Genomic DNA, 17,055 nt, shown 5'->3' with positions numbered 1-17,055 from the left:
ATCTCAGGGATATCTTCTGGACTTCAAAGCTTCCCCTCCACAAGGGTGATTTCATCTTTCAAGGCTATCTGCAAATCAGATAAAGAAAGAGGCATTCCTACGCTGTGTGCAAGACATCCTAGTTATGGGAGTGATCCATCCAGTTCCGCGGACGGAACAAGGACAGGGTTTTTATTCTAATCTGTTTGTGGTTCCCAAAAAAGAGGGGACCTTCAGACCAATTTTGGATCTAAAGATCTTAAACAAATTCCTCAGAGTTCCATCTTTCAAAATGGAAACTATTCGGACCATCCTACCCATGATCCAAGAAGGTCAGTACATGACCACAGTGGACTTAAAGGATGCCTACCTTCACATACCGATTTGCAAAGATCATCATCGGTTTCTAAGGTTTGCCTTTCTAGACAGGCATTACCAATTTGTAGCTCTTCCCTTCGGGTTGGCTACAGCCCCGAGAATCTTTACAAAGGTTCTGGGCTCACTTCTGGCGGTTCTAAGACCGCGAGGCATAGTAGTGGCTCCGTATCTAGACGACATCCTGATACAGGCGTCAAGCTTTCAAGTTGCTAAGTCTCATACAGAGATAGTTCTGGCATTTCTGAGGTCGCACGGGTGGAAAGTGAACGAGGAAAAGAGTTCTCTATCCCCACTCACAAGAGTCTCCTTCTTAGGGACTCTTATAGATTCTGTAGAAATGAAAATTTACCTGACGGAGTCCAGGTTATCAAAACTTCTAAATGCTTGCCGTGTTCTTCACTCCATTCCGCGTCCTTCGGTAGCTCAGTGTATGGAGGTAATCGGCTTAATGGTAGCGGCAATGGACATAGTGCCATTTGCGCGCCTTCATCTCAGACCGCTGCAATTATGCATGCTGAGTCAGTGGAATGGGGATTACACAGATTTGTCCCCTCTGCTAAATCTGGATCAAGAGACCAGAGATTCTCTTCTCTGGTGGTTGTCTCGGGTACACCTGTCCAAGGGTATGACCTTTCGCAGGCCAGATTGGACAATTGTAACAACAGATGCCAGCCTTCTAGGTTGGGGTGCAGTCTGGAATTCCCTGAAGGCACAGGGATCGTGGACTCAGGAGGAGAAACTCCTTCCAATAAATATTCTGGAGTTAAGAGCGATATTCAATGCTCTTCTGGCTTGGCCTCAGTTAGCAACACTGAGGTTCATCAGATTTCATTCGGACAACATCACGACTGTGGCTTACATCAACCATCAAGGGGGAACCAGGAGTTCCCTAGCGATGTTAGAAGTCTCAAAAATAATTTGCTGGGCAGAGTAACACTCTTGCCACCTGTCAGCAATCCATATCCCAGGCGTGGAGAACTGGGAGGCGGATTTTCTAAGTCGTCAGACTTTCCATCCGGGGGAGTGGGAACTCCATCTGGAGGTGTTTGCTCAGTTGATTCATCGTTGGGGCAAACCAGAGTTAGATCTCATGGCGTCTCGCCAGAACGCCAAGCTTCCTTGTTACGGATCCAGGTCCAGGGACCCAGAAGCGACGCTGATAGATGCTCTAGCAGCGCCTTGGTTCTTCAACCTGGCTTATGTGTTTCCACCGTTTCCTCTGCTCCCTCGACTGATTGCCAAAATCAAACAGGAGAGAGCATCGGTGATTCTGATAGCACCTGCGTGGCCACGCAGGACTTGGTATGCAGACCTAGTGGACATGTCATCCTTTCCACCATGGACTCTGCCTCTAAGACAGGACCTTCTGATACAAGGTCCTTTCAATCATCCAAATCTAATTTCTCTGAGACTGACTGCATGGAGATTGAACGCTTGATTCTATCAAAGCGTGGCTTCTCCGAGTCAGTCATTGATACCTTAATACATGCTCGGAAGCCTGTCACCAGGAAAATCTACCACAAGATATGGAGTAAATATCTTTATTGGTGTGAATCCAAGAATTACTCATGGAGTAAGGTTAGGATTCCTAGAATATTGTCTTTTCTCCAAGAGGGCTTGGACAAAGGATTATCAGCTAGTTCCTTAAAGCGACAGATTTCTGCTCTGTCTATTCTTTTGCACAAGCGTCTGGCAGAGGTTCCAGATGTCCAGGCATTTTGCCAGGCTTTGGTTAGAATTAAGCCTGTGTTTAAACCTGTTGCTCCCCCGTGGAGCTTAAACTTGGTTCTTAAGGTTCTTCAAGGAGTTCCGTTTGAACCCCTTCATTCCATTGATATTAAACTTTTATCTTGGAAAGTTCTGTTTTTGATGGCTATTTCCTCGGCTCGGAGAGTCTCTGAGCTATCTGCCTTACAATGTGATTCTCCTTATCTGATTTTTCATGCAGATAAGGTAGTTCTGCGTACCAAACCTGGGTTTTTACCTAAGGTGGTTTCTAACAAGAATATCAATCAAGAGATTGTTGTTCCATCGTTGTGCCCTAATCCTTCTTCAAAGAAGGAACGTCTTTTACATAATCTGGACGTAGTCCGTGCCTTGAAGTTTTACTTATAAGCAACTAAAGATTTTCGTCAAACATCTGCCCTGTTTGTCGTTTACTCTGGACAGAGGAGAGGTCAAAAAGCTTCGGCAACCTCTCTTTCCTTTTGGCTTCGGAGCGTAATACGCCTAGCCTATGAGACTGCTGGACAGCAGCCCCCTGAAAGGATTACAGCTCATTCTACTAGAGCTGTGGCTTCCACCTGGGCCTTCAAAAATGAGGCCTCTGTTGAACAGATTTGCAAGGCTGCGACTTGGTTTTCGCTTCACACTTTTTCAAAGTTTTACAAATTTGATACTTTGCTTCTTCGGAGGCTGTGTTTGGGAGAAAGGTTCTTCAGGCAGTGGTTCCTTCCGCTTAATCCTGCCTTGTCCCTCCCATCATCCGTGCTTTAGCTTTGGTATTGGTATCCCACAAGTAATGGATGATCCGTGGACTGGATACACTTAACAAGAGAAAACATAATTTATGCTTACCTGATAAATTTATTTCTCTGGTAGTGTATCCAGTCCACGGCCCGCCCTGTCCTTTTTAAGGCAGGTCTAAATTTTAATTAAACTACAGTCACCACTGCACCCTATGGTTTCTCCTTTCTCTGTTTGTTTTCGGTCGAATGACTGGATATGACAGTTAGGGGAGGAGCTATATAGCAGCTCTGCTGTGGGTGATCCTCTTGCAACTTCCTGTTGGGAAGGAGAATGTACCACAAGTCATGGTTGATCCGTGGACTGGATACACTACAAGAGAAATACATTTATCAGGTAAGCATAAATTATGTTTTTTCTTTCAGCCATTTCTGCGGGTCATCTTCCCTTTAAAGATGTCCCTGCAGGCAAACACCCTTTAGTCTGTTGTCTTCTTAAGGCAATTTGTCTTAAGAATCCTCCCCAATCTTGTTATTCAAGCCTTTTGGACGTCAATCTGGTTTTATCTTTCCTTAAAGATAACTCTTTGCTTTCCCTTAAGCAGTTATCTGCAGAATTGACCTTGCTGCTTTGTTTAATTTCTTTTCATCGGGTCTCTGACATCAGGGCCCTGGATGTTCATTCCATTTCTTTTTCTTCTGAAGGAATTTCCTTTTCCATTTCCTGCAGGACCAAGTCATCCTTGAAATCTTTGTTTTACCCTTATTTTCCATCTGAACCCCAACTTTGTGCTGCCTTGTACCTTAAAGCATATTTGTCTAAGACTGAGAGTCTTCGTGAATCCATGTCAGGTCCTCTTCTGATTTCTTTTGTTCCTCCTCATCGTCCTGTCTCTTCCCCTACCTTGGCGAGATGGGTTCGATGGCTTATGAGTCGGGAGTTTCACCCTGTTTTGGGGCTCACTCTGTCAGAGGAGCTGCAGCTTCCAGTGCCTTTCTGGCCGGTTGCATTCTTCAAGATTTATTGTCAGCAGCAGATTGGTCTTCTGCCTCTACTTTTTCTCAATTCTATTTCAAACCAGTTTCTCACGCATTCCAGTCTGTCCTTTCTAGGCATTAAAATGCATAAAATATGAAGCCTCCTGTCTTGCCATAAAATTCGGATTATTATAGCCTTGGTGACTAAATAATCTAGATTTTATTAAAAGACAGGAGGCGAATATTTTCCCTCCTCTTCTCATCCCCCCCAAAAAATGTATTTAATGTGAATTTATTTGTTCATGTTAACCTTTGTTTTTCCTCAGGTTTTTTCCTTTTAGTGGCAGTGTTACCGCTCTCTTTGTTTATTTTTTCAGTGTAAAAGGCCTCCTACCTTCCACTTTGTCTCTGACATCCGACGGATCTACGATGGATTTTGATGTCCATCTCCTGTTTATATTGAGAACTTTCTTCTGTTCAGCAGCGAAAAGAGGAAGATATTTACTGTTGCTGTGGGATTATATTATCTGCTTGTTGGTGATTGGTTGTTTTTGTTTCTATGTTATTGTTCTTTGGAAGTCAGTAAAGATTATGCATAAAATATTCACCTCCAGTCTTTAATAAAATCTAGATTACTTAGTCACCAAGGCTATAATAATCCGAATTCTAACATACAGATTAATTAATTAAATCCATGTGCTTTTTTTGAGAGATATTTTTCAAAATGTTTTTAAATCATCTAAGTTTTTTCCTCATTATCAGCCTCTGGATATCCTATATAATAAAAGGCCAGGTATGTTTGTCAGATACAGTCATTCGCAGTAGAGACTGCGTGAGGACAAACATACCTGGCCTTGAGCAGCAGAGAAGGTGTGTGGAAGCTGCCGTGGTGGGGGGAGTGGCTGGGTGGGAGTGCCGCAATGGGGGTGTGGCCAGGTGTGCAGTGATGGGGACATGCCCAGGCGTGCCGTGATAGAGGCGTGGTCGTCGGGCGTGGTGAGGGGTGTGGTTGGCGGGAGCAGCCGCGGTGGGGGCATGGTCAAGTGAGAGAGCGCAAAACAGAGGACAGAGAGCAAAACAGAAAGGGAGGGGAGAAAGCAAAATAGAGCAAGGGGAGAGAGAGAGCAAAACAGAGGAAGGGGAGAGAGAGAGCAAAAGAGAGGAGGGAGAGAGAGAGCAAAAGAGAGGGGGAGAGAGAGAGAGCAAAAGAGGGGGGGGAGAGAGAGAGCAAAAGAGAAGGGGAGAGAGAGAGCAAAAGAGAGGGGAGAGAGAGCAAAAGAGAGGGGAAAGAGAGCAAAAGAGAGGGGGAGAGAGAGCAAACGAGGGGGTGGGGAAGAGAGAGAGCAAAAGAGAGGGGGGAAGAGAGAGCAAAAGAGAGGGGGAGAGAGAGCAAAAGAGAAGGGGAGAGAGAGAGCAAAACAGAAAGGGAGGGGAGAAAGCAAAATAGAGCAAGGGGAGAGAGAGAGCAAAAGAGAGGAGGGAGAGAGAGAGCAAAAGAGAGGGGGAGAGAGAGAGAGCAAAAGAGGGGGGAGAGAGAGAGCAAAAGAGAAGGGGAGAGAGAGAGAGCAAAAGAGAGGTGAGAGAGAGCAAAAGAGAGGGGAAAGAGAGCAAAAGAGAGGGGGAGAGAGAGCAAACGAGGGGGTGGGGAAGAGAGAGAGCAAAAGAGAGGGGGAGAGAGAGCAAAAGAGAAGGGGAGAGAGAGAGCAAAAGAGAGGGGGAGAGAGCAAAAGAGAGGGGGAGAGAGCAAAAGAGAGGGGGTAGAGAGAGCAAAAGAGAGGGGGATAGAGAGAGCAAAAGAGAGGGGGATAGAGAGAGAAAAAGAGAGGGGAGAGAGAGAGAGCAAAAGAGAGGGGGAGAGAGAGAGAGCAAAAGAGAGGAGAGAGAGAGAGAGAGCAAAAGAGGGGGGAGATAGAGAGCAAAATAGAGGAGGGAGAGAGAGAGTGAGCAAAAGATAGGGAGAAAGAGAGAGCAAAAGAGAGGGGAAAGAGAGAGCAAAAGAGAGGAGGAAAGAGAGGCGGAAAGAGAGGAGGGAGAGAGAGAGCAAAAGATAGGGGAGAGAGAGTAAAAGAGAGGGGGAAAAGAGAGAGAGAGAGTAAAACAGAAGGGGGAAAGAGAGAGCAAAAGAGAGGGGGAGAGAGAGAGCAAAAGACAGAGGAGAGAGAGAGAGCAAAAGAGAGGGGGGAGAGCAAAATAGAGGGAGAGAGAGTGCAAAAGAGAGGGGGAGAGAGAGCAAAAGAGAGGGGGAGAGAGAGAGCAAAAGAGAAATAGCGCAAAAGAGAGGGGGGGAGAGAGAGAGCAAAAGAGAGGGGGAGAGAGAGAGAGCGCAAAAGAGGGGGGAGAGAGACCAAAAGAGGGGGGAGAGAGAGAGAGAAAGTGAGAGAGCAATAGAGGGGGGGAAGAGAGAGAGAGCAAAAGAGGGGGAAAGAGAGTGCAAAAGAGAGGGGGGATAAATAGAACGCAAAAGAGAGGGGGGAGATAGAGAGCGCAAAAGAGAGGGGGAGAGAGAGAGCAAGGGGTGGGACCGCGGTACTTAAAAAAATTGGCCAGTGTACATGGGCTTTAGGACTAGTTAAATCATAAAAGAATAATCTTATTTCTGGCTAATAAGGAAGAAAATAATCTACTGATAATGCTTTCATCCCACAAAATGAATCAACATGAATAATGTAATAAGATTATTTCAGTAAACATGATGTTCTTGCTTAGCTACATAACCGCAAATCCAAGAGCACTTAAGCAGGTGTTTTTCTTAGTACTGCATGAAATATAATTTGTAGGACAAGTGTTTTTCTGGTACTTTCTAAGTGCCTTTTTTTGGCTCTCGTGTTTTCTTTTTAATAAAACAAGTAGTACAAGGTTTTTGTAGTAAAACAAATTATTAGTACCATTTGTTTATATTTTATTTTTATGTACTGCATGATCAAAGATCATTATTAACGCTATTGAAGATCATAGTTTTTGTAATATGATTAAATATAATTATAATGCTGTATGATAAAATAGAATAAAAGGGATAGTAAAGTCAAGAATAAACTCTCGTGATTCAGCTAGAGCATGACATTTTAAACAAATTTCCAGTTTACGTCTATTATCTAATTTGCTTTTCTTGGTATCATCTGTTGAAGAGAATACCTAGGTAGCCTCAGAAGCTGCAATGCACTACTGAGAGCACACTGTTGATTGGTGGTTGCACATATGTGCCTTTTGTCATTGGCTCAGCTAGTTTCTATTATTGCATCATTACTCTTTCAACAAAGGATACTAATAGAATGAAGCAAATTTTATAATAGTAAATGATGAGAGTTGTTTAAAATTGTATAACTCTATCGGATTCATGAAAAAATGATGGGTTTCATATCATTTCATTTTAACAAGAAATAGAAATATTGTATTTGAGGCACAATAAAATTAACTTTAGTAGGTTTAACCAAAAATGATTGGGTGTCATCTAATGTGACCACCTGCCTGTACTAAAATTAACAAATCTAAACAAAACAATAAAAAAATGTTGGGCAGCAGCTGTGCCGTTTGATGATGCCAGTATATTCACATGCAGGTGCAGAAAATATTATGAGAGGACATTTTTGTTCATTCAACTTCATTCCTTAATTTTGGTTATCTCTACAATGGCGTTACAAGAATGTGATATTTAATCATTTTTGTCTTGCTTAATATGTGTTTGCGATGCATCATTACAATTGAACAATGCATATTTTTGAGGAGATAAACATTCTTCTCTGAACATCTAATGAAAACATATTATTTCTGCTTTGCTAACTTCAATCAGAACAATAATGTGCTGTGTTGGATGAAAACAATTGTTCTGTCTTATACTCCTTTTCTTTTGAGTAAATCTACACTTAATACTCTAAAAAATGTGTGTTGTGGTGTGCGCATAATGGGTCAATTCTAATTTGTATTTTAAAAACTTGAGTTATACAAAAAAATATTTTTTTATAGTTTTTAAAGTAGAAATCTCACCACTGCTAGAACTGTATGTTTAATACACACTTTTTTGTCAGGGTATATCTTGCGCACACACATAAACCACTTGTTTATGAGAAATTGCTAAACGGATATTTAAATACAAAGATACAGTCTTGTGCTCTCATGAGCCCGGATAACAAGTTGCGCGGTAAATCCATTGCAAACACACCGCTTGCAATGTGGCTTTAACGCAAGTTCCATTGCGCCACCATTACAAGTTTCAATAAAACTTTATTTTTGCGTGTGTTATGCTGCGGTAACCCGCATACCGTACACAAACCAACACCTGCGATTGCGAAACAGCCATCGCATTTTCGCATTCCCCATTGAAGTTTATGGAGAAAAAGAAAGTTGTCAAAAAACCTAGAAAGCCTTACATAATCCCCTAGTCTAATAACCACTAAACTGCCATCCCCTCACATCGCAACTACTAAATAAACCTATTAACCCCTAAAACACCCCCCCCACATCGCAACTACTAAATAAATCTATTAACCCCTAAAACACCACCCCCCCCACATCACAACTACTAAAAAAATCTATTAACCCCTAAACTGCCATCCCCCACATCGCAAATACTAAATAAATGTATTAACCTCTGAACCGTCATCCCCCAACATCACAACTACTAAATAAATCTATTAACCCCTAAACCGCCACCCCCCCCCACACACACATTGCAACTACCTACACCTTATTTTCTTCAGTTCACTATCGTATTTTTTTCTGTTTCCCTTTAAATACATTCTTGTTGCTTATGTGTGATCACAAATAAGAGGAAACATTTTTTAGAAGTAAGATTTCTACTAGGGATGGGCGAATGTTTTGCAACATTAAAAAATTTAAACAAATTTTATTACATTTGTTCGTTTGTTTCGAATTTTCGAATGTTTTCACAACATTCTAACATTTGTTTTATGCAATAGTATTTCTAATGCTTTCCTTAAATGTAATATTTGATTCAAATTTTTCTAATAATTTGATTTAAATTATGCAATAATTGAACATTCGAATCTATATATTTGTAATAGTATTTCTAATGTTCTCTTTAAATGTAATATTCGAATTATGCAATATTCGAAATTGAAACATTCAAATTGATATATTTGTATCTATTATGTATCAATTTACTAAATTCCCTAACACATGAACTAGTAATCTTCTAAATAGTATTTCTTATATCGAATGTTATATTCGAAATTTTGAATGTGGATTTTCTTTTTCATTATGAACATTCAAAAACGAAAGTAACATTTCAATACCGAATTTTAATGGATTCATTCTTATCAACATTTGATTGTCCAAAACTAATGTCCACAGGAATATTCGTTCTACCAAACGAATTACACTTTCAGCTCATTCGCCCATCCCTAATTTCTACCTACTCTATGCAGGCCCAGAGCTAAACAAATCCTAATTATGGTTCTGTGTATTGTATGTTACTATTATAGCTACATTATATATTAGGGAAATTGTAGCCTCTATGTTACCCAGATAACGTAACTAGGATTAATTTTTTGCTCAACAGATATTTGGGCAATTGGTTGCATTTTTGCTGAATTGTTGACTTCTGAACCCATTTTTCATTGCCGACAAGAAGATATTAAAACAAGTAATCCGTTCCATCATGATCAGCTGGATCGTATATTCAGTGTGATGGGTTTCCCTGCAGGTAAGAGGTTTTTATTTTTTTATGTTGTAGTTCTTTTTCACCTAATAAAAAAGTGTTCACTTTTAAAGGCAGACTCTAATGTTAATACTATAAAAAGTGGTATATGCTCTATATATGTGTGTGTGTGTGTGTATATATATATATATATATATATATATATATATATATATATATATATATATAGGGCTCAAAAATGTAAGTCCTAAGCTACTAGTCAGGCCAAAATGTTACTCACCACTTCTGATACCACCCCCACCACACCCACTGCTCCACCCCCTCTTTGCATATGTTGAGCTGTTGTGAAACACTTTATTGTGCAGTAATTTTTAATATTGTTTTATACCACAACAAATTAAATAATCCTACATACAGTAATACATTAACAAAAATAATTGTATAGCAGTTAGGAACATCAACTAAGTTATGGGGAAGACAACAGCTCAATAGAAAATGGAATTTGTTGAATTGAGAGAGTGCTGACAGTCATGAAAGGTCATGGTAGACCTGGATTTTTATTTTATTTTTTAATGTCATCTCTCCCTTCTCTATTAACTCAATCCACACCCTCCTCTCTTTAGTCTCTCTTTTCTAAACTCTTCCTTCTCTATTAGCCAATATCTTCTCTTTACCCTCATTCCTTCCCTTCTCTCATATCCCATCACTCTTTTTTCTACATTCTCTCTTAACTCTATCTCCTTCTCCACTTTCACTTTTCCTCTTCAATCTCTCTCCCTGGCCTGCCCCTGTTTACCTTCTCAGAAGTTACAGTCTAAGCACAAATGGGGTCCCTACAGCCCTAGAGGAATAGCATATCCTTGCCCGTTGATAGATATATAATATCCCTTTAGATAATATTTTTAGCTCATAACCCAAAATGTGTGTTTGTGCTGCAATACGATTGTGCATTTTGCAAATACAATGTGCTAATTTTGCTACTTACAAGATACCACCAGACTTCCGACAGTGAGTGAATGTTGATTCAACATTAACTCACTAACTTTTACTCGCCACCTTTAAATTTCCACTTGACCATGGCTAGTGGGCGAGTGGAAATTTTGAGCCATATATATATATACGATGTGTGTATATATATATATATATATACAGGGAGTGCAGAATTATTAGGCAAGTTGTATTTTTGAGGATTAATTTTATTATTGAACAACAACCATGTTCTCAATGAACCCAAAAAACTCATTAATATCAAAGCTGAATAATTTTGGAAGTAGTTTTTAGTTTGTTTTTAGTTTTAGCTATTTTAGGGGAATATCTGTGTGTGCAGGTGACTATTACTGTGCATAATTATTAGGCAACTTAACAAAAAACAAATATATACCCATTTCAATTATTTATTTTTACCAGTGAAACCAATATAACATCTCAACATTCACAAATATACATTTCTGACATTCAAAAACAAAACAAAAACAAATCAGTGACCAATATAGCCACCTTTCTTTGCAAGGACACTCAAAAGCCTGCCATCCATGTATTCTGTCAGTGTTTTGATCTGTTCACCATCAACATTGCGTGCAGCAGCAACCACAGCCTCCCAGACACTGTTCAGAGAGGTGTACTGTTTTCCCTCCTTGTAAATCTCACATTTGATGATGGACCACAGGTTCTCAATGGGGTTCAGATCAGGTGAACAAGGAGGCCATGTCATTAGATTTTCTTCTTTTATACCCTTTCTTGCCAGCCACGCTGTGGAGTACTTGGACGCGTGTGATGGAGCATTGTCCTGCATGAAAATCATGTTTTTCTTGAAGGATGCAGACTTCTTCCTGTACCACTGCTTGAAGAAGGTGTCTTCCAGAAACTGGCAGTAGGACTGGGAGTTGAGCTTGACTCCATCCTTAACCCGAAAAGGCCCCACAAGCTCATCTTTGATGATACCAGCCCAAACCAGTACTCCACCTCCACCTTGCTGGCGTCTGAGTCGGACTGGAGCTCTCTGCCCTTTACCAATCCAGCCACGGGCCCATCCATCTGGCCCATCAAGACTCACTCTCATTTCATCAGTCCATAAAACCTTAGAAAAATCAGTCTTGAGATATTTCTTGGCCCAGTCTTGACGTTTCAGCTTGTGTGTCTTGTTCAGTGGTGGTCGTCTTTCAGCCTTTCTTACCTTGGCCATGTCTCTGAGTATTGCACACCTTGTGCTTTTGGGCACTCCAATGATGTTGCAGCTCTGAAATATGGCCAAACTGGTGGCAAGTGGCATCTTGGCAGCTGCACGCTTGACTTTTCTCAGTTCATGGGCAGTTATTTTGCGCCTTGGTTTTTCCACACGCTTCTTGCGACACTGTTGACTATTTTGAATGAAACGCTTGATTGTTCGATGATCACGCTTCAGAAGCTTTGCAATTTTAAGAGTGCTGCATCCCTCTGCAAGATATCTCACTATTTTTGACTTTTCTGAGCCTGTCAAGTCCTTCTTTTGACCCATTTTGCCAAAGGAAAGGAAGTTGCCTAATAATTATGCACACCTGATATAGGGTGTTGATGTCATTAGACCACACCCCTTCTCATTACAGAGATGCACATCACCTAATATGCTTAATTGGTAGTAGGCTTTCGAGCCTGTACAGCTTGGAGTAAGACAACATGCATAAAGAGGATGATGTGGTCAAAATACTCACTTGCCTAATAATTGTGCACACAGTGTATATATATATATATATATATACAGTATATATATATATATATATATATATATATATATATATTTACATATAAACATACAAAAGTCCCAAGGGCTCTGCACACACTTTAAATCCAGAAATCCTGCCCAGGGTGCACTCAAAGTATGCACATTTAACAGAATGAAGGACACACTCGCTGGGACTTGAAAGAACAGTATTTTTAATACATAATTGTGTGAAGTTTTCAGGGAAACTAACCCTGTCCTCAGACCTGAGGACGGGGTTATTCTCCCCGAAACGTCACCCAATTATGTATTAAAAATACTGTTCTTTCAAGTCCCGGGGAGTGCGTCCTTCATTCTGTTTTTATATATAAAAATATATATACACAAATCCAAATGGAGCGCACTCTCACCTTGTCTTTTTAGGCACCAGGATCTAAGCAAATTCATAAATATAATTCCAAAAAACAGCTGGCACTCACTCGTTTGTTTTGTGCAGAGAGTGCCAGCTGTTTATTAAACTTTTATATATATATATATATATATATATATATATATATATATATATATATATATATACATATGTGTGTATATATATATATATATATATATTATCATTTATTTGTATAGCACCGCTAAATTCCGTAGCACTATATATATATATATATATATTTGCCATTAATGCAAAGATTGAATGAAGTTTACAATAAGAAACATGAAAATATTGTTATGCCTTGAAGGCTTATGGACAAAAAGCTTCTATAATTAGTTTAGGTATTTATTGAAGCACAGTGTGATAATGTGTCCATTATCTTTACTGTAAATGCAGTGATGCCTAATGGTATCTGGAAAAGCTAAACAGATCATCGCTTGTTATTGCCAGGAACAGAAAGCACTTACAAAACAGTAGTATGATAAACTCTTCACTTCAGGAGGTTGATGGTCAAGCCCTTGATAGTGTTTAAAAGAAAAAACAAAACAGAAATGTCCCTGCTTTGTGCTATAAAACCATGGCCTAGATTTGAATCACTAAAATGGGACTGTTTTTAAAATGTAGCTACTGAAATTTTAGTGCACATCACAACAGATCTGTACGTTTTCATTCATCAAACTGTAGCGTCTCTGGTCAACTAGTTAACTGACGCCAACTAATGTAGCACGCTGTGTGGTATACTTACAAGTGTTCTAACCGCCATCTTGATTCTACCACAATAAACCCTAACTGTGGCTGATCGGGCCACCTAGACAATGATTAATACCTCTGACCTGGTTCGATTTCTGATGAAGCGCATCTGGGCATGCGCGAAATGCGTCAGTTCATTCACACCTGTCCTGACACTATGGGGCCGAATTATCATTGTGCGAGCGGACATGATCCGATATTGCGGATCATGTCCACTGCACATCGATAAATGCCTACAGCATACGGTCTCAGCATTTATCATTGCACCAGCTAGCAGGGAGTGCTAATCAACCCGATTGTATTCGATCGGGTTGATTTCTGGAGATGTCTGTCCGCCACCTCAGAGCAGGTGGACAGGTTATGGAGCAGCGGTCTTTAGACCGCTGCTTCATTACTTGTGTTTCCGGCGAGCCTGGTGGCTCGCCGGAAACACGGGGCATCAAGCTCCATACGGAGCTTGATAAATATGCCCCTATGTGTGTAATAACTGCCAAGTTTGAATAAACCGCACCTGCATTGAAGAACCAGCTCCAGTGTTTTTTTTTCTTTACCTGGTTCGCATTGCTGTTAACCAGGGTGAAGAAAAATTATTTATTTATTTAATTATCTTTAAATAAAAACTAATTTTTTTTTTTTACTTAAAGGGACATGAAATCCAATTTTTTCTTTTTGTTATTTACACAGAGAATACAGTTTTCAATTTACTTTTGTTAGCAAATTTTCTTTGTCATCATGGTATTTTTTTTCTTGAAGATACAGTATATCTAAATAGTTAGAGTGCACATTTCTGTAACAGTACATGACAAAAAACACTGCCGCCACTTGCAAATGTTTAACATAATTATAAAACTGCTGCCTTGTATTGCTCCAGTCATATGCACGCTCCTACACCTTCTTTCCTGCTATTTGATAAAGTATACCAAAAGAACAAAGTAAATTTGATAACAGAAGTAAATTGGAAAGCGTTTCTAAAATTTGACACTCTATGTGAATCATGAAATATTTTTGGGGTTTATGTCCCTTTAAATTGGATTTTTTTTATTTTATTTAAATCAGTTGTTTTTTATTTAATTTGGATTATTTTTAATACAATGCTTTTGTTGAAAAATCGATCTAAAGATAGTTTTCTATTTCTATAATTATGTAGCACTAGGCTGTATATTCATGGCTGCTCCAGAACTCACTTCCTCATCAGAATAACCTTCTAACACCAAAGGGCACTCTTTCCCTCTCTAATTTTATACAGTTCCCTATTTGAAAAACACACCTATGTGTTAACCCCATTATATTCTTCCTAGTAAAATCTACCCCAGTTACAAATACCGCACTGCAAACACTTCTCCCCCCCCCCCCCCCACACATTTTCATATTGATCATCAACAGTTACAACTTCAATCTAACCTTGCTGTTACCTCCTCTGGGGTTCACTCCTAAATGTAAATATATTAAAGCAATTAACCAATCAGAATTGTGGTGGGCTGGTTCACCATCAAAAATAGCTCTCCAACTCTTTGGATTGGTTAAGCCCTAGTAACACTTTTTAATGGCTTCATTCTAGCTACATGACTGTCTCTATGTAGTAACCATGTTACTACATTGTGAGGCTTGATTAAGATCTGGCCCCGTGTAAGAGGCTATTTAAAGGTTTCATATATTCATTTTCTTAGTTTTCTGTCAGAGTGCCATATATACCCTTGGTTTACTTATTAAGATGTTAGAGATAGGCATGGTTATTAAAGGGATATTCCCGCCAAAATTGGATCCACATGGATATATTTCAGTTCTGAATAGAAGCCTTCTTGTAATATACATGTATTAATAAAGATATAGCTGTTTTAAAAGTGTATTTAAGTATGCATCGTGCACCAGCATTTTAAATACAGCACTTGCTCAGAGAGAGAGGGCATCTATGGTGCTTGTACCTTTTCTTAATAACTCAATTTGTTAATTGCTGACATGATACAAGCCCCACTTGTTCTCTAAGCAACTGCATTATTTAAAATGCTGGTGCACTGAGAATATCTAGCTATGCTTTACATGCACATGCAAAGAAAAATGTGAACACTAAAATAGTGATAACTTTCACTAGAAGCATTTTTTTCCAATACATTTACAAACATGTTTCTTTTCAAATATGTAATTCATCTATGTGCATTGAAATTTTGACCGAAAGGCCCCTTTAATATGTATTAGAATGAGTTGGTCATACATACATTTTTAGCAACGTTAAAATAGCTTAAAACTGCTTTATGCGATTGCTTGTTACTGTTCTCTAATGTACATAACAAAAACATGAGTCTTCAATTTATTTTTTTAATAGAGAACCAAGCAATTATGAAACTTCCTTTTGTCAGATTCAGACTGATACCATATTCTGTTAATCTGCCATTTTAAATTGTTTTATGTACTTTTCCTGATTTCAGATAAAGATTGGGAAGATATTAGAAAAATGCCAGAATATCCGACACTACAGAAAGACTTCAGAAGAACAACGTACGTTTTTGCGCCAGCATACTAGAAATATCCTGTGTTTGTGTCAAGCTTATGACATAAGTACATATGATGCTTAATGTGTCGGGGGAACCTGTTATCCACAGGTCTCTACTCTAATACATTGTTTTTAATACAATAGATGCTCTCTTGTGTCATCCAATATGTAAAGCAAAAGTCTACCTTTATTCCCAAAACACATTTTAGGCCATTGGCTTTGTGCTGCTTGGGACTTACATCAAATATTACAGAATAAGTTCTAGAAAAATCTGCATTCACTGTTGCTGTTTAGGACTTAATAGTGGTAGGGGTCTTAACACATGGGGAGTCTGTCAGTTAGTGGTTAATTGCAGTGGGGGATCGGGTTTAGGGGTTAATATTGGTAGGGGTCTGGTAATTAGGGGGATAATAGTACAATGAGGGAAAAACTTTTTTCTTGTGCCAACTATAGCAGCAAATATTTTTTTTGTGCTAAAGCATTGTACACTGCTCAAGAAATAATGTAAAAAAAATTTGCTTATAATGGGTGTGCAAATTTGCTGGCCCCTATAGCCAGGTTTTCATGTTTTCCTTTACTTTAAAGCAAAATATGTCAATGTTGATTCTGTTTTATACATTTTTACAAAAATATCAAGGGGAATTGTTTTACAGGTACGCCAATAGTAGTCTTATGAAATACATGGAGAAACACAAAGTTAAACCAGATAGCAAAGTTTTCCTTTTGGTAAGTTGATTTTCTAATATGTATATTGTTGTTTTTGTTTTGTGGTTTCTTATTAATTTTTAAATATTATTTATTAAAATAAATGTCTACTGTCTGCCACAGCATATGCACATAGTAAGCACCTGTCAATTGCTGTTATGTATGGTTTGCATTAGAAACAGAATATCTGATTAGAGCATTTATGGTCTCCTTTTTCAGAGTGTTGTTGTGTCAGCACCTTTAAGGTTTATTTGCCTATGCAGAGCACTTAACTGAATTCTCAGAAACAGGAAAGTCTTAGGCTGGTTAATTATACCTCACTTTATTCCCAGAAGTCAAGTTGTCAATTAATATATATTTGCTGTACCATATTATTACATGTTATTCCATTGCAGCATTAATGTTTATCTGCTTATCTGTACACGTCTTCTCTCTCTTAATCTCTCGAATCGGAATCTCTAAAAGCATCTATACTACCCCACCGCCCCTGAGACAGGTAGACAGGAAACACAAATGAGCCCATATTATAAGCTCACATTTTGCTTCTTAAACCATATAAAACATGGTTGTCTA

General features: G+C 39.1%; 1 protein-coding gene across 2 annotated transcripts in view; it reads left to right on the top strand.

Moving 5' to 3' along the window:
• CDK19 (cyclin dependent kinase 19) overlaps positions 1-17,055 on the top strand; it is a 437,090-nt gene that overhangs the window by 368,530 nt on the left and 51,505 nt on the right. For both annotated transcript variants that reach the window (XM_053710859.1, XM_053710858.1), the window contains exons 7-9: positions 9,316-9,459; positions 15,713-15,782; positions 16,431-16,503. In XM_053710859.1, the coding sequence (XP_053566834.1) occupies positions 9,316-9,459; positions 15,713-15,782; positions 16,431-16,503 (287 nt within the window). The remainder of the gene's footprint in view (positions 1-9,315; positions 9,460-15,712; positions 15,783-16,430; positions 16,504-17,055) is intronic.

This window comes from Bombina bombina, chromosome 4, assembly GCF_027579735.1.
Source record: "Bombina bombina isolate aBomBom1 chromosome 4, aBomBom1.pri, whole genome shotgun sequence".
Classification (NCBI taxonomy): domain Eukaryota; kingdom Metazoa; phylum Chordata; class Amphibia; order Anura; family Bombinatoridae; genus Bombina; species Bombina bombina.
Note: the sequence above shows the minus strand (reverse complement) of the source record. Positions and strands in the feature narration are given on the sequence as shown.